This window comes from Vigna umbellata, chromosome 4, assembly GCF_029865625.1.
Source record: "Vigna umbellata cultivar VRB3 chromosome 4, Vumbellata_1.0, whole genome shotgun sequence".
In the NCBI taxonomy this organism is placed as follows: Eukaryota; Viridiplantae; Streptophyta; class Magnoliopsida; order Fabales; family Fabaceae; genus Vigna; species Vigna umbellata.
Window position 1 is genome coordinate 30,468,152 of NC_142168.1, and position 23,567 is coordinate 30,491,718.

Here is a 23,567-nt window from a genome sequence, read left to right on the forward strand (position 1 = left end):
CCAAATGAATAGAATGACCTTTCTTTTATTATTTGCAATAAATGTAATCCAACAGGGGTTTGATTATCTTTTATATATAAAATCCAGATATCAACCATAATAATGATGATGATTGGCTGCTCCTGACTCAATGATTCTTTTGAATGCGTTTAAGTGAGTGGGATAATGAGAATATGAATCCCAGATGCATGTGCTAATGTTTATAACTAGGCATATTTTATGATTAAACTTTCTTTTGGTCTTTCTTCATAGCAGAGTCAAATTTTTTCTGTGAATTGATATATTCATGAAGTTGTTAAATGAAATACGGTTCTTTAAAGAATGAAACTACATATTATGTTCATTCTAAGTTCAATATCATGGCTAACCTTGAGATAATTCAGTGTTGTGAAACATGATAGAAAATGTGTGGGTTCAATCCTTACGAGGTACTCCACCCTTTTTCTTTTTCTTTATGAGAACTTTCAGTGAGCTTTCTCAGAGTTCTTCAGTGGTAGGTACTCAGTTGAATAAAAAATAATATCTTAATCATTGCAGCAACTAGATCATGGGAGGAAGGAACATTATTGACTGCATGTACTTATTCATGAACCTAAGGTAGACTGGTTCATAAAAGTGTCAATCAGAAAAGGAAAAAGAAATTGAAGAAACATGTAATTGATGAGAGAATATTCGGGATTGAGAGGCTAATTGTTGATGATACATCATGTATCTGCCACGCCGTATAGGTGAGGCAAAAGATTTGTTCACTGAAATTATAAAATCACTAACTAATATGTTGTTCGTTGGTAGCAAAGTTCGTAATTTGTTGTGATTGCATGCTTTAATATATTATTGCATTATGTCTCTGCCAAATGCCAAATTGTCAATCCTTCCAAACCAATTCACCTTCCATGAGTCTTCAAACTACTCCTTCGTAGAAAGCAAGACCATCTTTTCTGCATTCAATTCTAGTGTTCTTTTGCACAGATAGTGGTGATAAGGGTTGGTAGAGTCAATCAGTTCCATTAAATTTAAAGTTTTTATTTTCAAATTGGAAACTTCTCAGCAATTACTCGAATGTCAGCAAACTTGTCGTTTTAATTAGACAGTGTAACTAACTTGAACAAAAACTGAGCGACTGACATAACTTCTTATCAGGATCAAATTTCAATTAGCAAAAGCATAAGGCACATGTTGTGTCCAAAACAAAACTTATTCAATTTGTGATCAAATTAATGTTTATGTCCTACTCATTTTAAAAATAAACAATAATTTCAAGGGGATTTGCATGGCATGCACTACTTTTTTGTCTCTATCACGAAAAGATGACATTGAGTTCTTAACTAATATCACTCATTATTCAAATAAGAACTTGATTCTAAGGACTCTGTTTACCTTTATTATCCCCATACTATCAAGGTCGAATGAGCACGATGAGTAGCAGAGCTGTAGAAGTAATGAACTGAAATCAAAGATGCTTTTGCAGCAAAATGATCTTCACTACACTTCAACATGTATTACAATAACAACAACCAGTTTCAAGAGTGATAAACTAGTTGGTATGCATTTAGTGCCACCATTTGTTTGCAGTGCGAAGAAGAAATTCACATATTTTACATTGCTTTTGAAAGCAGCATCCGAAAACAAAATGCATAGCAGCTGGTACAACACATGGGGATCGTGCCATTGATTATTTGTGCTTAAATACAATAATAATGGCAGTGCAGTTATCTTTACAGCGACGCTCACGGACAGCCTCCCTTACAAGACGACGGCACACGGTGGCAACAGGTAGCCCCTCCTACAAAGGTTCAATTCAATTTTTTCTAACGTAAGACAGCATCCTCAATAAGTGAAAGAACATAAAAAGAAAATGTGGTGAGCCTATTTACGAATTATGCAGTATGCAGGTCGCTTGATTGTAAAACTAAAAAGGGCTCGAACTTAGTAAAAGAGAAGACCCTGGAATGGAGATTTTTCTCCTTTCCTGTTCACATTTCATTCACTAACGGATTCATTATTTTCCTTTCCACCACTCATTGGTGTTGGAACAATTGTACACCTCTTTTCAAGTTGCAAGATAGAAAAAGATATAACAAGCACTTACATCCAATAACTTCTGAACAAAATCAACAGCATCGCTGGGACCAAATACCTGCCACAAACAATGTGCCATATTCATCTCAGAAGCAACTTCTAACCCAGCAAAATGAGTAAAGGAAAGTCTAGGGGAAACAAAGAGACATACCCCCCACAAGCCATCACAGCCAAGAATGATGAAATGCTCAGTATTTGTAACTTCAAAAGTATAGACATCTGGGCTTGCAACAAGACCTACCTGCAAACACAATTCTCCTCAAGATTACAAACATATTTGGGCCAATAAATGCTCTTCTTTACTGGTCTAGTTGAAGCTATAAAGAAGTCATCCATAGATTACTAACAAAAATAATGACTAGTTTTGAATATGAGGCAAACCTTTTTAAACTGACGATCTCCAAAAGCTCTAGAAACTTCAAGACGCCCTAATAATCGTCCATCTGAGCTCACAAAACCCCCTGACTGTAAGTAGAAAATATCATACAATAAAATGAATCAAATATTTGTAGATAAAAGTTCACTCTCCACCCAATGATTCTAAACTAAAATGAAATGCAACAAGGGAATGATTCAATCACTACTGATATTTCAAACAACAATTCCAAAGGGGTACCATACTAGTTAGAACTGGTCCTTGTATATTCTGAGTAATTTAAGTTGTCATGGATTAGTGAATTTTGAATAAATAAATGCACTTTCTTGTCCATCTTGAAAGAGTTTTGGGGAAAAGAAAAAAACAAGATTGTGTTCCCATAAATAATCCCAATCCACCATGCACTCAAATAGTTGGGGTAAAAAATTGTCAGCACAACTAATCATAATACCAGTGCTTTTAACTTAATCTCTACAGTTCCACTTTTGCTCAATAGTGAGTGAAGAAGTATGTTAGGAAGCGTGCAGTTGAAAGCTCCATAAAAGAAGTGGTAATGATGGCAACTTCAGTGTATGACAGGAAGGAGTCAGGGTCTTATTTGCTAACTTCATACTAAGTATCAAATAACTCTGGTGATATAATCAATCATTATTGAGGAATTTCATGCCTTCTGAATGCGTGTACGCTCCAGTGGGAAGATAGGTTTGTGTTCTCTAGTCAGAACAATGGCCTTCAGCGCCTGGACACCATCTGGATTTTGTGATCCATCAGTTGACCGAGCTAATACTGCCTTGGCATCTCCTATATGAGCAACTGCAACCTAACAAATATAAAAAGGGAAAAGCATATCAATTTTGACAATTTTGTTGTAAGATTGCTCAAAAAAATATCCATAACTATACTGCCTATGATGTCTATTTACAGTAAGCATCAGAAAGAAGCAGTATAAACAACCAGTGACTAATAACAGGAAACTTACTCTTTGTCCCAATACCCAAACACATACGGCTGTAGCCCCATCCTGCCATCCTCCTGAAAACAGTGACTAAGCATCAGCAAGATATGAATCACTTCAGAATATCACATCATTATTAGNTGTGAGCGTAATTGGAGTTCATTTGAAATGGTAATTTAAATTATTTTTAATTTATAAATTCCTTTATTATGTTTATATCTTCACTAAAAATATTATCTTTCATTTTAGGTTCATACAAAGAGAAGGAATCGTTTACATCAAAAAAAGATGAATGATTTAGTTTATGTGATGTATAACTCCAAGCTGAAAAGTAGACAGATTCGAAAAACTATAGCTCTTCCATTTGATGACATAGAATCAGATGATGAATGGATAGCTGAAGAGACAGATGATGTTGTTGAGATTGATCAAGTTGAAGGTGAAAATGATAGTGAAAATGTTCACTTAGATGGAGCAACAACAGATCCTATTTTAGATGCTCTTGATCTTGATAACATAACATTTGAGAACAATGAAGATGCACAACATTCATCAGAGGAAGAGTTAGATGATGATGATGATGATGGAGATGATGATGCCATTATTAGAGGATTAGAGGATTAGGCATAGAGACTTTGACATTTCAATTTATATTTTACATTATATCTTTATGTTATGAACAATATTTCTATGAACTTATGTATTTCAATTTATATAATTTTGTTATCTTATTTGAATTAGAATGTTATTTATATTTTTTTCATACAAAGTAAACTCTTACGAGTTTACGAGTCGAGTTTACGAGTCGAGTTTACTGGACTCTCACGAGTTTACGTAAACTCTCGAGTTTGACAACCTTGCTTATTATAAAGTGGTTATAATTTTTTTTAATTAAAATGTATCAAAACTAATTACAATAAGCTTAATAACTTAAAACACATTTATTTCTTTAAAGAGTAATTTTTTTAACTCAATTTAAATTCATTTTAAGAAAAAAAAAAGTGAATTAAAAAAAAATGAGAATTGAAATATATTATCTTTGCAAGGGGAGGAGTACCATGCATGGACCATATATATATTTTGGGACAAAGAAACAGTCACAGAGGTTTGTCGCTTTGTAATAATTGATGGGCAAATTCGTCACATACAGCTATTATAGCCGTTAAATGTCGGTGATCGGCTTCTCCCTCCACTCACTCCGTGCAAAAACTTTTACATTTTTCTATCATTTCAAATTTACTAAAAATAATAAGAAAACATAGGACTTACCAATTATTGAATAATTTCAACCAAAAATCATTATTATTTTAAAAATAATACTCCTATCACTTGTTCAAATGTTAGAAAAGTCCCTATAAAAGAAAGAGATTGTCTAAAAATAACTTTATATTACTTTAATTCCTCTTTATTTTTAATCTTCAAATAGTGAATAATTTTTAAATAGCTTTTTCATAATGTGTCACGACAAAAAGGAAACCAATAAAAGTATATGGAACCCACGTTTTTAATTGTTTGCCCCTCTTTGAACGGAAAGGAAGAGAAAGTAGCTTTTGTTAAATTAAAATATCAAATTATTTTTATACTTGTTTAATAGTCTTAAATTTAATTAAGAATTAATATTAAACATAATTTAAATATCTTTTCCTTTATTATCAATCTAGACATTTTTCAATTATAAAACTGTAAAAAATTCAACACTTTAAAATAGATAATATTTTAAATATATAATAATTAATCTTAACAATATTATCTCACGAATTTTAAATTATAAAACTGATACTCATAATGACTTTGACTAAGTGAATTACTAATAATAATTCACTGTAATAATATTATTTGACAGATTTAAAATCGAAATAATAATATAAATATTTATTTTATACGCATTTGTTCATTCATTGTGTTTATTATACACAATCAAATGCTATACTTAATTAACCATGTTTAATAATATAAAAAAATGCTTACACATCTTGATATAAATAAGCATAGACAGTTTTAAAAGATGTGTTGAGTTGGTATGTGCTAGTGCATGATTTTATCTTTTAATATAATATTTTATATACTTATAAATCATGTTTCGTCAGTGTAATGAGTTAATCATTGGAAGGAAATAAAGAATAAGGAGAGAATTAATTTGTTACATGACATAATAATGTGACGTTTTTTATTTCAATACTCAATTAAGATAGAATTTGGTTTACGAAAATAGAAAAAAGGAAATGGATTTGATCCATTAAAAAAACAAAACACATAAATACGAAAATATTTCAACATGTTTCACAATTTGGGTTATAAAACAAAACAAATAGAAAATCACAATCAAAAGTTAATAGACTATTTTTCAGTTATTTTATTTTATTTTAATTCAAGCAATTAATAGAATAAAATACAAAACAACGAGTTGTTTAAATTCACATGTTTCAATTTGTTTAAATTTATGTGAAAACTATTATCTTAAATAACATTTCACAAGGTAAACTATTTTTTAAAACTGTAAATGAAGTAAAACTTACTATTATATTTAAGACTTACTATAAATGTCAATAATTAGCATATATAAGACAACACAATTAATTTATTTTTATATTGATAGTGTTTAGTTAATGTTTTTCGTATATTAAAAAATAAACTTATTTTAAATAATTAAATCAATTGTAGGATAATAATAAGTATAGAAAGTATCTATTCGTTACTGGTATACAATAAAAAATTTCACTTATTTCCTGTTATTTATTGAATACTCTTTAAAAATACGTGAATATTCATAAATATCCAAAAATATTTTAAAAATAAATTATAAATTTTCATAATAAAATATAAATAAAATTATAAAAAATATATACAATATAATATAAATTAAATTTTAATTTTAATTAAATTAAATTTAATAAAATATAAATTAAATTTTAATTTTAATTAAATTTAACTTAATAAAATATAAATTAAATTTTAATTTTAATTTTAATTTTTTTATAATACTCGTATGATAGTCATAGTCAATCCATTTATAAAAATATTAAAATACGTTCTACTTGTTAATCACAAATAATAAATATTCATAAATATTAATTATTCACCGTAAATTTTATCTACAAATACTTGTGAATGCATATATTTTTGTCATTTCATTCTTTATAATAAAATTTAAAATACCTCGAATTGATATATATATATATATATATATATATATATATATATATATATATATATATATATATATATATATATATATATATAATATGTACATTTCTATAAGATGGTAAATGTACATACTTTTATAGAAGAATTCTATCATTCCAAATATTGAACTACAATATTAATACAGTTTTTTCTCATGCATAGAAAAAGTCACCTCCAACAATAAGAAAACCCATACTATTTCTTATCCTTTTTATTTTTAATATATTTTTCATCTCATTGGCACTTGTCGTGTAATGTGAATATGTAACCCTAATTCCAACTTGATGATGTAGATGTGACTCATAGAGCCCACATTCCCACAAGGTTTTGGAAAATAGAGCAAAAGAAAATCCATCTTAATGTCTCTTTTTGTGACTATCATTTTCAACACAACTTATTTACTATGGTCAACAACTTCAATAAGATCCACTCTTTCTCATCATCAAACTATAACTTTTCTTCAACTTAGATACTTCAATCCTTGTTGATAGCATCAATGATACATTTGGCCCAATTAGGCATCCACAAAATTCTATCCTTTCTTTGCACTATCTTCATCAAACAATACAATCCAAAACCAATGGCTTCATGTTTTAGAAAAAGTTATATCAATCCAAATTAATTTAATAATTGATTTGTATGGTCCAAGATCATAGCTTCTTAGAAAAATATCACATGAAGATAATAGATATATACGTTTAAAATAAATATATACTAAACTATGTAAGCATGACACTTATTATATTTCAATTTACTTATTTTATGCATGATGATGTTGTAATATTAGAATATGCTCATGAAAAGATAACTAATTAGTTCAGAATCAATATATATATAAGAAATTAAACTTATATTTTAATAAAAAGAAGAAGTGTTAAATATACTTTTTCAAAAGATTATTTCATGTTCTATTTTACCTAAAATTCCAAACAATGTTATTTTAGTCATTTACAAAAAAATATAATTTTAAAATTAACGATTCTCTTAAATCATGATTATTCAATATGATTTATTTTTCTTGTAGCCCCAAAGGCTTTTTATTATTTACTTTCAAAAATACTTTTTAATTTACTTTTAGTATTTAGTATATCTATAAAGAAAAGTGAGATAAATGTTCAAAAAATTATTACTAAAAAGAAAAATACATATTTTTAAAATTTGACGTGCACGATAGTTTGCCTATAGTAATGATTTGTTGACCATCAACAGTTTTTAGTTCATTTATTTGTTCAGTTTGATCAATTAGATAATATATGTTTTAACTCCAGTCATCTCGATTTAAATGAAATTATGTTAAATATACGTAAAAGAGATGTATTACTTTTATAATATTCTTATTAGATTTTGATAAAAATCCATTTATACCTAAAATAAAAGTCCAGTGGAAATGAATTTTTAAGTAAAAATTCAAGACGTAAAACAACATGTTATAATAAACAAAAGGGTTAAATATGTTTTTAGTCCCTAAACTATTGACCATTTCTTGTTTTCGTCCCTCTTCCAAAGTAAGGTACAATTTAGTCCTCAATCTTTAAAAAACGTTCGTTTTAGTCGAAAAAACGATCGTTTTGAGGACTAAAACGAGGACTAAAAACAAAATTTTGAAGACTAAAACGAACGTTTTTCTAAAGAATGAGGACCAAATTGTACCTTACTTTGGAAGAGGGACGAAAACCAGAAACAGTCAATAGTTTAAGGACTAAAAACATATTTAACCCTAAAAAAAATATGAATTATTATGTTAAATATATGCAAAAATATCTCATTATGAAGACTCGAAAAGCTCCAAAAAGAAAATGAATGGCTTCAACTTTGTACTCTGATTAATATTAATATAGTCAAAGACTTGAGTCAAGAGTGACTGCCAAACTGATCCTTACAAAAAGTTTCTGCTTTTATTGGGGTCACCCTTATCCTCAAGGGTGAGGTCCCCAACCTGTAGGTAACGTTCACAATGGAAGAAAAAAGTGAAAAAAAAAAGAAAACAAAAATAAGTACATATTAAATATTGTAATATAAAATTCTGAAAGCCCGTCTAGCTCAGTTGGTAGAGCGCAAGGCTCTTAACCTTGTGGTCGTGGGTTCGAGCCCCACGGTGGGCGTTTTTGGTATTTTCCTTTGTTTACGTTTTTGGCCCAATGGGCTGTCGCTTGGTTTTGTTCTAATGGCCCAATTACTATATGTTTGGTCCAACTGTACATCAATTTAAGCAATTTTTTCCTTCATCTCATTAATATAAAATTTCCCAGTTTTTCTTGGTTTGTGTAATTTGGAACTTTTTATTTTCTTAAAATTAAAAGGAACTTTTGAATTGTACAATTGAAATAAAAAATTACTTTTGAAAGTTTCACAGAGTTAAGAGAAAAAAAAAACCTCCAGGCATAATTAAAAAGTTATTTTTTATTTTTGGATTACATAGTTCGTAAGTCATTTTTGGCTTCTCCGTTGTATAATTCGAAAGTCAATTTCCACTTTTTGGAATAATATCGGTAGCAAAACCTCACTACACAGTGCAGACAACAGAGAATATGAGTGTGTTCTGGTGTTGAAGTTGACTTTCCATAACCACAAATTGCCCGTGAAACATATAACTGAACACTACTTCCGAATGTTGTCCCTTGAAAACAACTTCACAAGTTCCTATTATGGTGGTCCACCAAAACAAAACAAAACCGTGGCAAACATCAAACACCTCAGCCTATTGCAATCAAGGGATACTTATCAAGTGAGAGGAGTGTCTGTTCAAAAGAGTAAAAGAAAGAAATCTAGATTATGCAACCACACATGGATGATTATGATGAAAAGTTGTTTAGTTATCATATGATCAATGAACAAAGTCAAAGACACATGAGTTTGTCTTTTTATCATCCATGCATGGTTAACTTCTCTTGTCCTCTCTTATAAACACTCATCTCGCTTGATACACACCCTGCAATCCATGACAGAGAAAAACTGTATTTCTAAGCAACAACATAAAGATCCAAATCTACAAAATGTCATGTTTGAGACCCCTTTTTGGCTCATGTCAGAGCTAAGATCATAGCATGGTAAAATGCATAGGTTGTAGTAAACAAAGAAAGAGAGATGAGTGGTTGGAGGTTGGTTGATGAAGAGTGATCAGAGATTTGAGATGAGTCCACAGCAAGAGGCATTCCATCACTGTTTAGAGAGCAAGATTGAGGGTAAGAGCCATCGGTGTTCAACATCAAAGCTCTGAGAACCCCTGAAACTGTGTGCATGTAAGCTGTTCTATTTTTTGCCAGAAGCCATGTCAAGCCCATAAGCTCACAGTCTTTGTTGTGGATCTTGGTGGTCCTGTCTTCTTCTGCTTTGCTTGAATTTGAAGACTTCTTGTTAAGCTGCGTAGAAGTAATACTTCAATGAGAATATCAAAAGGGGTTGCATATAATACTTAGGAGTGATTACACCAAAGGGGTTTGGTGCATCAAAGCTTCTCAAATAGCATCTTGGTTGGTGTAACATAACATCCACTCATAGCAGAAAGGGTTTCTCAGATGTGCATATCAAGGCTAGTACACTACCTAATGCAGGGTTTTTATGTGTGGCAATGTGGAATGATTAATTTTGTTAGCAGCCCTGAATAGTTTTTTTGAATGCAGCAAAAAATGTGACACCTAGTATGAGTCTTCAGATGACAGTTTTTAAGATTCTGAAACGATTGCAAGGATTCTAGCAACATTTCTGCAAAAATCAGAAACAAGAAAGACAAATCCAAACACAGATCACAAGTGATGTTGGTGTTATCTAATTCTAGAAACTGTGTGGTGCTTTCTCAAAAATGTGAACATGACAGACAATAGAATGAATGACTCAGAAGAATCAGAGAAGTAAAAGATCTATTGGTGTATATGAGAGGAAGAAAAAGCACACAACTAAAATTCTATATTAAGAAACCATCATTTATGACCAGGACAGGCTAATAATAAGAACAGTCAAATTGACAAAATTTATGGGGTCTCAAGCATTTAACAAATGACACTATCTGTCATAAATCATAACAAAAAAGAAAGCTAGTTTCAAACAAGACCATTTTATTTGAGTCATTTTCTTACTTGATCCAAAAGAGAATTATCTAAAATGACTGATGTTGTTAGCTAAACGGTCCTCTTGATACCAATAATTCAAAACTACAACTTCATTTCAAGTACCAAGATAGTGACATTGCACTTATAATTGCTTAATATATCCCAGCTATACTAGTTTATTTAAGAACTTGATTTTTGAGACATTAGAGTTGCTGCTGGTTTCTCTAAACTCTCATGTGACAAAAAAAGAAATAGTTGCTGAATCAACCATTGGTTCCATCTATGTTCGTGAACCACACAAAATCCAAAGGCGCGTGAAGACTATGAAAAAGCTTAGAAAGCAACCAACATCACAAATAAGCAAAAGCATGTCAAAACTTTACTGAGTACCAAACATGAGTGAAGAAGATGAAAATGAAACCAAAACACCATCCTGATCTTCAATTTTCAACAAGATCCATCAACTTTCAAGTCACAACGAACTAAGCAAATGACACCAAAACATGAAGATAATACCCAAGAGAAAAAGAGTAAGCTTTGTTTATGCACATATATAGGGAAAACTCACCAAATAGAGGGTATTTAAGCACTTAGAGCACCCTCCAAGACCTGGTAAGCCATTGACATCGGTGCTACTACTCAAGCAATTCTTCTCCAGCCTTCTCACACTTGCATCCCCCAAAAGCTCCCCACTTTGGCTAACAGAAAATGCATCTGGGCATGTCAAATGGTGCAGCCTAATGCCACAAAAGCAATAAACCACATCACAAGTCTCATTAGGCTTGGTGAGTTCAATTCCCCTCACTTCCAATGCCTTTCCTAGCTCATTCACACAGGTTTCTGAGTCATCTGGCAGCAAAGGCATCATATCATATACTGATGTAGCGTGGCCATGAACACTGCTATGCCCATGGCCCACCATGCCCAGTGCAGTAGAAGAATATGCAGAATACAACCATGCTGCAAGCACTGGGCAGCACCTGCTGCGGTGGAGCTCCGTGTCACCACCACTTTTGGCACCACCACATGCACTGTTGATCCCATCAAAGAGCTCGTCTGAGAGGGTAAGAGGGCACCCTGCAACATCAGACTGTTCCGGGAATGCAGGGATTGTTGTTGAAGGCTTGGATGGGGTTAGCAAAATGGGTTTAAGGGTGTTTGTTCCAGCTGAGTCAGGGTGGCACAGGTAGCAAGGGAAGAAGAAAAGGATGCACAAGAGGAAAAGTGTCAATGACATGGTGTTAATTCAAGACTGAAAGAGTATATGCTTAAGCTGAATGGAATGGAAGAAAGTTGTTTTCTTTTTCTCTAACCAAAGAGAAGAAAATGTGGTGATGTTAGTATAGGTTTTATGGGTAGGAGCAACCAAAGGGAAAGGCAGAGAAAGATAAAGGGTAAAAGATGGTGGGGTTCTTGTATAATATATATAGAGATAATAAAAAAAGGAAAGAGAAAGTGGTGAGGTTGTGGAAAAAGTTTGGCAGTATGCTGCCTCGTTTAGATCTAAAGTACTCGACCTGAGTAAAGTTAAGAGAAGAGATTGGAACGCTGAATCATGAACAAATCAAACATGTAATACCATGTTAGTTAACACACGTTAATCTCAATTTATAGTATACAAAATGAATGCAAATTTCTTCTTATGATGTGAAGTTGAATTAGACTATCAAATTTATTTTACAGTGCACTTCTTTCAACGTGATCTAAAATAAATTGCAAACTGATCAAGTAACCTTAACTCCATATTCAAAACACTTTTTAATCTAAAGTCTCAAGTAGGATCATGAATTTTTTTTAATTAGATGTTTCATTTTGTTTTTCTTTACAAAACAAAAGTTAGACTTAAAATTATAGTACTTGTATTATTCTCATCATTAACTCTGGACTTATCCGCTAAAGTCACCGTTATTCTTGTTAAAGTTTTGGTTTTTGTGGATGTTTTTTTCTCTCCTAAATTAATGATTATTTTTCTTAGTTGTGTGATGTTTGGATCAGTGTGTGGGAAGACGAGTAGGTAAAGTGTATTTAATTCATGGCATTGTGAGTGCAGAGAAATGGTTAGAGTTTTCACATGATTTGAAGGTTCTTATTGAATATGAGTAATTCAGAAGTGCCCATATCTTAATGGTTTCCAACAGCAGTTGTTGCAACCTTTATTCTGGTCTTACTTACTCCTCCCTCGTAAACCCTAATCATGCTAATCATTTATGTGCTATTTACGTTTTCTTTTTTCTAGTCAGGATTGTGTGTGTGTGTGTAAGTGTAGTTCTTAATATTATATAACTTTAACTTATGTATTGTATAGTGTAATTATCTCGTAAATTATTCTAATCTAATATATAGTTTTTTATTTTTTATTTTATGTTAGTTTAAAACTATAATGCAAGACATGTTTAATTATTAAAACTAATTTTATTAATATTGATTCGATCTCATTCATTATTCAATAACACTTCCATCTATATTTCAGTGTATTTCTATTTAGTTGATTGCATCAATGTTGCATGGTCGTAGTAGATATAAATATTTTTCAAAATTTATCAAAGTTTAAAACTGATTAAAAAATTTGTAAGACCACCTAAAATATTGTAGAATTATAAATCCATTTAAATGCATTCTCTTTGTATGGATGTCTGTGTTCATTGAGTTGGCAAGTAACATTAATTCGTATTATATTTTAAATTGTACATATTTTATAGCTTTATTTTACCCTTAATTATATTTTTAAACATTTAAAAAATATTATAAATGCTGATTAGATACATATCAACAACACAAATTAAAAATAACTAATTTATTTAACAAAGTAAAACATTACAAATCACCCACTACTATTTTTTCATAAAAAGTATAAAGACATATAATATCTCTTTTCCCACTAGTAATAATAATAAATTTTTAATTTAATGTGAAACTAAGATAAGTAGTATCAAATAATAAATTTTTATAACATATCAGTGATTGTAAACAAAATCCTTACTATGTAAAAGATACATAAATAGAATTTCTATTTTTATTTATCAAGGGTATTTTAATTTTAATTATTATTTTTAGATTAAAAAATATATTAATCAACGAAAAAAATCATATTATAATCTATTTGATTTCCCATGTAAAAGATAATTAACTATAAAATTATAAAATTTCTTTTGTTTTGAAATAAAGTAAAATGCCCGTCTAGCTCAGTTGGTAGAGCGCAAGGCTCTTAACCTTGTGGTCGTGGGTTCGAGCCCCACGGTGGGCGTTTTTTCATATTGTTTTTCCAATATTCAGAGGCTTGGCCCAATGGGCTTGGTTTTTACTCTAGTGGCCCAACTACTCACTATTTTGACCCAATTAATAACTTTGTAGTTTAGTAAAATGCCCATCTAGTTCAGTTTGTAGAGCCCCACGGCGGGCGTATATTTTTTGTTTTTTTTAACATGAGGAGGCTTTTCTTTTTGAAGTTAAAATCTGGCCCAATGGGCTTACTTTTTACTATAATGGCCCAACTTATAACTTTTTAGTACAACAGAAAAGATTATTTATGAACTTGTATACTTTATAAAAAATATAATTTAAAATATATTTCAAAATTTCTGTATTATTCGAAATTTATTTATTTTTATTACGACGCAATGTTTATGAATTAATTTAAATTATATCTGAAATATTTGTTTTGAAAAATATAAAATTTATGATCCTCCCAAATACTTTATCTTTTTAAGTAGAATATCGGTTAAATGATTCTTTTCCTCGATTTTTTTTAATTTCGTTTCATTATGTTTTATTGATATTAATTTTAATTTTTCTTTTAAAAATTAAGTTAATATAATTTTTTTCCTTTATTAATTTCATAGTGACCACGTTATTACAATTATATTTATTGTACCATCATTGTGTTATTATTATATTAATTATTTTTTCAATAAATAAATTAAATTAAAAACATTCAATGTAATGTGAGGAAATATAAAAAGTAACCACAGTGAAAACTAATTTGAATGAGAGGATAAAGTAATTTTTGACTTATAAGAGGTTAGATGTTATATTATAAAGATAAAGTCAAATAATACAATCAAAATGACTATTAAAGTTGAATATTTAGCCCCAATTTTTTATTCTTGATTAATAAGGACATGTAACCATCCTATAAAAAGATAACGAGACTTAGAATTTAGAAGAATAAATTCGATCATTCCATTATCATTAACAATGAGCTAATAAGAAAATAAACAAATATTAAAACAAGAAAAAATATTGAAAATATTTTGTTAATATATATATATATATATTTTAAACTATATTTTTAGGAAAACTTTCCATGTTTTACAATATATTTGATATACGAATAAAAATATTTATTTACTATTTATATTTAAAACATTATGACTGAGATATCACAGATATTTGATACTCTATTATATTTTCAAAACTCAAAATCCTATTAATGTTATTTGATACTCTATTATATCACAAATAAAAGAAAGGCAACACAAGCATAAGCTTTAAGTAATTATTAGAGTAGACTCAAGATTCAAAAAGTAAAATCCTTCTTTCATATATTCAAGAAAAAAAAGTATAAAATTATTTTTTTAACACTTTACCTTTTCAAGAAAAAAAATCTCAAACTTTATTAGTGTTAATTGTTTTAAGCCTTAAAAAAAGTCCCAAAAAAGTTAAAAAAAATAAATTTTAAATAAAATTATGATAAAAAAAACATCATTTTTAATTTTGCTTTAAGTGTTTCAAACTCTTAAGTTGTCACGTAATCTATTATGTACTAAATTTTCAACCAACGCAAGTTATGAAAATTATACCAACTCTACGATTTCACAACCAAAATGATATGAAATTGCCCTCAAAATAAGTTTGGAGAGAATCTGATTTTGAAATGCATTCTCTCTTTATTCCAAATGCTTTTACACGTAATGGAATGAATCCCTAACTTTCAAATTATGACTCAAATCCCATCTTTGATATTTCTTTATACAATATCATAACTTTTGCATAATATAAAAAAAAAGGATTTATATTACTCGACAAACATAGTTTTTAATAACAACATTTATCCTTCTAGCAACTCTTCTAAATACTAATAAAATAACAATTACAAACAAAATACACCATCATCTTTAACATTTCTAACTCTTTCACTAAATAAATCTCAAATATTCATGTTTCTTTTTGTTCACTTTCTTGCTTTTTGTTAACCATTGTTAACCAAAACCAAAACCAAATTTAACAAATACTCTCAATAAAAGACACATGTGAAACAAATTTCAAAGATTTTTTAATGTTATTGAGACCTTGTCTCAAACATCTTTTAATTGTAGCACATACAATTATTAGAGTTAAGATCTTCCCTTCTTAACATAAAAACTTGAAGAATCATTAAACCAATGAGAGCTACTCACAATGATATTAGTTTCTCATCTTAAAAAAAATTCCATTTTTGTTGTAAAAATCAAATTAAGCTAAATACTTAAATATTATTATTGAATAGGAAGACACAACCCTCTACATTAGAAATACCTTATTGTAGCACTTGGAGTTAAGATTTTCCCTTCTTAATATAAAAACTTTAAAAACCATTAAACCAATGAGAACTACTCACAATTATAGTAACATCTAGCATTGCTAATCTTTGAAAAATTCCATTTTTCTTCTAAAAATCAAATTAAGCTAAGTATTTAAATATTATTGTTGAATTGGAAGAAACAACCCTCTAGAAACACCTTAGAAATCATTATAAACTATCATAATGTATTATAATAGCAAAATTCCAAACAAGCCATTAATTTTCGAAAATCTATAATGTAAACATGTGGGTCCTAACTTAGGGAGAGAAGAGTTAAATGTTAAAGAAAAATTTATTCATGAATCCGAATGAAAAAAGAAATAAATATTAGAGACCTATCAATTATTGTCCATAAATTTGAGGAACTAGAAAGGTATTTATTGTGAATAATAAATAAATAAAACAACTAAAAGCGCGTTTATTATATTATTTATTTTATTCAGTAAAATGGGTGTAGGAGTGTAGCCGTTGCACTTGTCTAACGCTCCCTCTCTCTTTTTTTCTTTCTCTATAGCTGTTCTTCACTATTTCTCTCTCTCTCTCTCTCTACCCTCACACACACCACTGAGTAAAACGCTGTCAACACAACACTCTTCTTTCAGTATAGCCTTTTCCAGTGACCCATTTGTTTATTCTCAATTTTCCGGTTGAATTTCAACTGCAATAGGTAAATTGCGATTTCCCCCACCAGAAACCCTAGCCATTTCTAGATGACCCACTTGTAAATTCGCAATTTTGTTACTGAATTTCAGCTGTGTTTGATAGTTTCTTTGCATCTTCTCCGCCAATTTTGGGGACAAAAAATGTCAGAACTCGATCTGTCCAAGAAAGTAGCCGATAGGTATCTCAAGCGTGAGATTCTGGGTGAAGGTACATACGGGGTTGTGTACAAAGCCATCGATACGCAGGTAGCTTTTTTCGAATGTTTCCCTTTGTTCTTTTCGAAAAACAAAGTAAAAGAACACTTATGAACAAAATTACGACGGTATTTTTAGGGAAATATGTTTTTCTATGGATTGTGAGAATTGGGTATGAATAAAATTTGGAACTTGGAAAGGAGTTGAAATCTCCTGTATTGAAGGTTGGTTGAGAAAATCTTTGGATAAGAGGAAAATAAGTCTTCATCCAGAACCTTAATGTGGAAAGTGAATGTATGCATTTTAAAGTTCTTTAAAAATGGATTTGGTAAAACTATGCATTTTTGTGGTAACTTGCAATTGGGTATTCCAGTTTCCGTTTATTATTCGTTTTTGTGTTGGTGGTGGCTACTATTTGATTTTATTGCACTGGGTATTATTTGATTGTATTGTGGAATAATGGCTGCACACGTCTTCATGAACTGGCCTTTTATTTAATAATGACGATGATATTACAATGGTACGGTTACTATTATTGTTGTTATCTTGTGGGCCTTCTAATTATAATGTATTCATTGCATGGACAGACAGGGCAGACTGTGGCTATTAAGAAGATCCGGCTTGGCAAGCAGAAAGAAGGGGTCAATTTTACAGCTCTCAGAGAAATTAAACTGCTTAAGGAGCTCAAAGATCCAAACATTATTGAGTTGATTGATGCCTTTCCACATAAAGGAAATTTACATCTTGTGTTTGCCTTCATGGAGACAGACCTTGAAGCTGTTATACGGGACCGGAATATTGTTCTTTCACCTGGTGATATAAAATCTTACCTTCAGATGACACTTAAAGGCCTTGCTGTTTGCCACAAGAAATGGGTGTTACATAGGTAGATTATGTTACTTACATGTTCATTCTAAGTCGTTACTTGCGTTTAGTTCTGAGCTCAGAGCTTTTGTTATGTATTTTCAGGGATATGAAGCCAAATAATTTGTTGATAGGATCTAACGGACAACTGAAACTTGCGGATTTTGGTTTAGCTAGGGTATTTGGAAGCCCAGACCGCAGATTCACTCATCAGGTTTGCTTCTTTGTGCACAATATATTGTGAATCCTTTAAGTATGCAAGATTAATCCCTACAACTAGAGGAAGGACTTTGGAACCGGTTTCTTTAATTAATATCAGCATTCTGAGTAAATTGTGAATTTAAATAAGACTCAAATAATCTGTTAATTATTCCACTTTCTTCATATTCTTCCATAATAAAACTAGTAAAGTTGCCTAGAATTTGGATGGTTAGAATTTACATGATTGGAAAATAATTCTCCATAGACATTTTATAATCAAATTTAGTGTTGTATGATTCTTTAGTTCAAATTTGTAGGAACACACAATGTAAGTCAAGCTGCTTTTACCATGAAGTCTCTATTATTACTGCCTGATTTTGGCCCAAAACTTAAAGCAAATAAGGGAAGGAAAAAGAAATATTATGGGTAAAAAAGTATGGACATGTAATTAGAAGTAGAAGTATTCTAGATTTTTGGTGAATATGTTTTAAGATGGTGGTTCTTTAGGATAAACAACTATTTCATTTCCTGAAGAGTGGAGTACTATTTGTTGAATTAGTAAAAGATTACTTATCAGCCTCTTTGTAACAAAAGTGTTTCTTTTGAATATCATGTCTTCATTGCCTCCTCTAGATATTAGCTTCCGTGTACCATTGAACTTATTATGTTTATTCTTATGTTTGTACCTTGAACTTCTCTTAATTGGTATGCACTTTTGACGCTTAATACATGAATAGGTGTTTGCAAGGTGGTATAGAGCACCTGAACTATTATTTGGTACCAAGCAGTATGGTCCAGGGGTAGATGTTTGGGCCGCAGCCTGTATTTTTGCTGAACTTCTTCTTCGTCGACCCTTCTTGCAGGTAAACCAATATTGTCATGGTGATTATGATGAACTAGTAAGCAAAGGATATATATTCACTTTTTGAAAGTTAAAAATTAATCAATAGATCCCAAAACTATCTGGGAACTTTTAATTATGTCTAAACTAGAAAGAAAATTCTGGAATACATGGATTTTTTCTAGGAATTTGACCATTTGCATGAGAAACTATTAAACCTTTTTTCTGTGTGTGTATGATATTAACTATTTGACTTCATCTTTTAGTTCAAATTGCACTCTGAATAAAAAGCCTTTAGAAACTGTTTTACTGCTCAGAAGCTGTTGGATATGGTGCTTATCTACATTATTGACACTAACTTTTGCTTCCATGTTATTCCTGTTCTGATAATTCTTTTACGTCACTGGTTTACTTTTTAATTTCAGAGTGTGTATTGTTTTTGTGTACTTAGCTATACTTCTTCTGGTGATTTCATGAGTTTGTGTTTGTGATTTGGTAGGGTTCAAGTGATATTGATCAATTAGGAAAAATTTTCGCAGCATTTGGAACTCCATCTCCTTCTCAGTGGCCCGATATGATCTACCTACCTGATTATGTTGAATATCAACATGTTCCTTCTCCACCTTTGCGTTCTTTGTTTCCAATGGCAAGTGACGATGGTTTAGATTTGTTGTCAAAGATGTTTACCTATGATCCAAAAGCTAGAATTTCAGTGCAGCAGGCATTAGAGCACAGGTACCGTAATCATTCTCTTAAGAAAAATAGTTTCTTTCCTTTCTTGTTCCGATTTTTAATCTTTGCCCTTCCATTTTAGGTACTTCTCTTCTGCACCTCTGCCCACAGATCCTGTTAAACTTCCAAGACCTGCTCCTAAGAAGGAATCTAAGGTTTCGGATGTAATTTCAAACGAAGGTCCTACGGTCTTGTCACCTCCTAGAAAGTCTAGGAGAGTAATGCCAGGGCGTGATGGGTCTGAAGGCAACTCTTTGCAAGGAGATAAGTTTGATGATAGTGTTAATGTCAGACAGGCAGCTGCTGATAATACAGGCAAAAATGAGCCAGTTCCAATGTCCCTAGATTTTTCTCTTTTTGGATTGAAACCTCCAAATAGACCTACAATTACCAGGTAAAACATGTTGATCCTCCTATCATTTTCTAAGTGGCCTAATAGTTTGTAATCAAGGCTCTATATACTATGTTAAATATTTGAGTATAAAATTGAATCTACAGGTAGAGTGTGAAGTTAATAAATTCTGCTAAATTTAAATGATAGAGCTATGTGATAACAGCAATGCTATCAGTTATTACACCTTATTTCTGTGCTACACTTCTTATGTGGCAACTTACACTCTTGCAACCATTTTGATTCCCAACCTTCTGCATGACTAGGATGTTGGAGACCCAAAATGCTGTTAGTGTGAGTGAGGTGTTAAATATTTTTACTCTATATGTAATCCATCAAGAGTATCATGAGAAGCTTAACGGGGAAGGGAAGTGTAGAATGCAATTGCATTTTTTCTATCAGAGTTGAATAATGAAAGTGTACTACATTTTTTGTCTTTCAATTTATCTTTGTAAGTGCTATTTAATTGATTAATTTTATCTCTTGTTCTGCAGTGCTGACAGATCACATTTAAAAAGAAAGTTAGATCTAGAATTTTAGCAACCAGGATGAAATATTCTATGATGGTTGCATCGGTACAACGAGAAAAAACACTGCGAATCAGCTTCGCTTGTATGTCATTCCTTCCTTCTCTCTCTGCATGAAGCTACTATGATTATGTTGATTTTTAAAGGAAGAAGAACGTAGCAGTGACAGCGGAATAGCATCTCACTTATATACTAGTTCAAGAGAGTTGAAAGTAACTATCATAGATTAAAAAAATAAGTAACCGTACTCTTTGGATCCCTTTGCTCTGAATTTTTTGTTCTCAGCATTCAACAGAACTTGTATCTCTTCATGGATGCCTTGGTTGAGAGGGCTTTTTCTTGAGCCCTTGTCTGACGCTTGACAAAGTAATGGTGGGGAAAACTGGATGTTAACATTGATTTGTTATTCAACACAAAGAGAAATTATTGTTTACACTCAAAGTGTATGATATGTATTTTCTTGGGGGGTTTTCAAATAGGTTTTGCACTGATCAAAATTTTTTTTGTAGACATTGTGGTTGATTTTGGCTGATTGCATGCTATTCTGGCGTGCCGTGTTTGGTCCTTATTGGTTTCAAATGTGCAGAACCTTGGTTTAGTTTTTGTTTAACAAGCTAATGATTTTGACATTCATTTCAGTGTGTGCTTAATTTACTGTCTTATTGCACTGTGTGCTAATTAAAGCATTGCTGATGTTTCTTATAGCAGTTTTAGATGGAGATGCTGTCGTGCATGTTTGTGTGCAAATTAATTTTGAAAAAAAATGTATTGTTTTTTGAAAGTTGTTTCAGAAAGGTAGAAAAGAACAACAAATAATTAATTACACATGTTCTTATCATGTATTAATGTTCTTATCATGTACGTGTTCCTTTTTCCATAAAAGAATCATTGTAGAGAAACTTCTTTTAACTATTGCGTTATCGCTCATAAAATATAATCACTATCCAAAACAAAAACACTTAAATAACAATTAATTTTAGAGACAAAAATAGTTAGTTATTATAGTAATTAATTACTTTTTATTTCTAAAATTAATTGTTATTTAAAGATTTTTGTTGTAGTGGATTAAAATTAAATTTAGAAAAAATGGTTAAAAATGTTAATTTTTAGATAAGTGTACCAAATTGTATAAATATTAATTTGAAAAGTTCGCATATCATTTTTCAGTAGATTTGTATGTATCAAATTGTGATAGGGATGTACGGGATTTAAAATATATAACATCATAATTCAACTATGCACTGTCAAGATAATACAAGGATAAATCAAGTGTGAAATATTAAATTAAATTAACATTTTAAAAAAATTATTCACTCATATTAAAAAAATAGATTAACCTTATATAAAAGAATAAAATTATATTAAAAAGTTAATTATTTTTTAAATAGTCCATAATAGACCAGCTGTATTAAAGATGGGTGAGAAAACTGCAATTGATCATTTATAACAAGGTTATGTTAACAATTTTTTTAACAAATTTTTTGATAATAGGATAAGTGTCGTCACTGATCTGTTTGAATTTAATTTTAAAAAAAATATTTAAAATTGACCGATCACAGGTCATATGTGTAACATCCCAATATCTCACGCTGGATAATTCATAATTTATATATCGTAACATTACATTTACGGTAATATCCCGTAATCTCACACTTATAAATTCATAGTTAATATATGTCTACACATGTTTTAAACTCAGATTTCAACTATAAACTCATAAATATAATTCGAATTCTTCTAGCTTATTCTTCTGTCTCTCTCTCTTCATTGGCATTGGATCAGACGACATTCCTTCATCTGCTCCCGTATAACGAATTATACGATCATCGCACATACCCAAACACAAACAAACACAAACAAGTAGGGTGAGCTAACATGCAACAAATCATTTATAAAACATGTATAATTACCTTGATATAAACATCATATAATAATTATGTTCGACACTCTCATACCACAATTCCTATTAGACACTCGTCTCACAATACCCAATAGACACCACAATACCCAATAGACACTCATCCGGATGATAAGTTGATGAGCGGTCACGGGAGGTTATGCACTTGTAATGACTTCTACTTCTTCTTTTTTTTTCTTTCTCTCTTTTTTTTTTATATACAAATACACTTTCAAAATACTTCATACCATTCACAAGGTTAATCCCCTCACTATGTCCAAAACCGGCACATAGACCAGGACCTCCTGCTCCTCTCACCACATAATTCATCCCTCTCTACTTGAGAATAGATGATTATTAGAGTATCAGGATAACCTCCAACTACGGGACCCTCAACATCAACATATACACAAATACCATAACATTTACTTAATCTCTCCACAAGACTCATACCATACTAATATTCCTCAACTCACATTATACCCCTACAAAATCTCCCCATACTACTCATAACATGTTCAGATGCATAAATTCAAATGCAGTATAATAAAATACAATTATCGCATAAATCACAATTATAATTCATAATTTCATATCTACCACAATAACATGAATTAATCAAACACAAACTCAATATATTGCATAATAATTTAACAGTACTCAATCTGTTCAATAGGATTTAAGTTAAAAACTTGTCGAGTAGACTTCCAGGAAAGAGAGGTGCGTCACAATGGACAACTTAAGTACCAAGTCTTTCCTTAGCCAAAGTGTTCCTCAACTAGTTTTTAACAAATTTCTTATTTACAGATTCAGAACAACAACATATAATATTAACACTGAATTTCAATATAGATTAACATACAGTAAGCATTAACAGTATTCACACAGCGGAATTTCAATATATGAATAGTAATAAAACAATACTAAATCATAATATAAAAGCATAGAACTATTAAATCATAATATAAAAACATAGAAAGGTTAGCTCCCCTACCTCTATTCCAGACTTCTCTCGCTCTGAATTTATTTCTCCGAAACCCTTCAGAACCTCTACTCTT

General features: G+C 30.7%; 4 protein-coding genes and 2 non-coding genes across 10 annotated transcripts; 4 read left to right on the plus strand and 2 right to left on the minus strand.

Moving 5' to 3' along the window:
• Positions 1-1,440: 1,440 nt before the first annotated feature.
• On the minus strand, positions 1,441-3,573 carry LOC148199845 (putative protein phosphatase 2C 8). Its single transcript, XM_088112788.1, has 7 exons — positions 3,559-3,573; positions 3,435-3,500; positions 3,123-3,275; positions 2,461-2,544; positions 2,231-2,320; positions 2,090-2,137; positions 1,441-1,783 (listed from the first exon to the last, which is right to left on the minus strand). The coding sequence occupies exons 1-7, from the start codon at positions 3,571-3,573 to the stop codon at positions 1,673-1,675; spliced, it is 567 nt and encodes a 188-aa protein (XP_087968914.1). The 3' UTR covers positions 1,441-1,672.
• Positions 3,559-4,233, plus strand: LOC148199846 (uncharacterized). Its single transcript, XM_088114463.1, has 2 exons — positions 3,559-3,581; positions 3,660-4,233. Exons 1-2 carry the CDS (start codon positions 3,579-3,581, stop codon positions 4,032-4,034), a joined length of 378 nt encoding a protein of 125 aa, XP_087970589.1. The 5' UTR covers positions 3,559-3,578; the 3' UTR covers positions 4,035-4,233.
• Positions 4,234-8,622: 4,389 nt separating this feature from the next.
• Positions 8,623-8,695, plus strand: TRNAK-CUU (transfer RNA lysine (anticodon CUU)). Its single transcript has one exon. It is a non-coding gene; the product is annotated as a tRNA-Lys (tRNA).
• Positions 8,696-9,155: 460 nt separating this feature from the next.
• Positions 9,156-12,138, minus strand: LOC148199848 (putative GPI-anchored protein At4g28100). The gene is made up of 2 exons (XM_088111690.1): positions 11,208-12,138; positions 9,156-9,952 (listed from the first exon to the last, which is right to left on the minus strand). Exons 1-2 carry the CDS (start codon positions 11,874-11,876, stop codon positions 9,614-9,616), a joined length of 1,008 nt encoding a protein of 335 aa, XP_087967816.1. The 5' UTR covers positions 11,877-12,138; the 3' UTR covers positions 9,156-9,613.
• A 1,672-nt stretch (positions 12,139-13,810) lies between these two features.
• On the plus strand, positions 13,811-13,883 carry TRNAK-CUU (transfer RNA lysine (anticodon CUU)). The gene has a single exon. It is a non-coding gene; the product is annotated as a tRNA-Lys (tRNA).
• Positions 13,884-16,664: 2,781 nt separating this feature from the next.
• Positions 16,665-21,245, plus strand: LOC148199850 (cyclin-dependent kinase D-3-like). Of its 5 annotated transcripts, XM_088114268.1 has the most exons (8): positions 16,665-16,866; positions 16,965-17,107; positions 17,644-17,942; positions 18,026-18,134; positions 18,859-18,984; positions 19,462-19,697; positions 19,777-20,088; positions 20,352-20,554. In XM_088114268.1, the coding sequence occupies exons 2-8, from the start codon at positions 17,003-17,005 to the stop codon at positions 20,491-20,493; spliced, it is 1,329 nt and encodes a 442-aa protein (XP_087970394.1). In that variant the 5' UTR covers positions 16,665-16,866; positions 16,965-17,002; the 3' UTR covers positions 20,494-20,554. The 5 variants fall into 5 exon arrangements, with proteins under 5 accessions (XP_087970394.1, XP_087970395.1, XP_087970393.1 ...); XM_088114269.1 differs by lacking the exon at positions 20,352-20,554 and adding an exon at positions 20,580-21,245 and having other exon boundaries at positions 16,665-17,107; XM_088114267.1 differs by having other exon boundaries at positions 16,665-17,107.
• Positions 21,246-23,567: the final 2,322 nt, after the last annotated feature.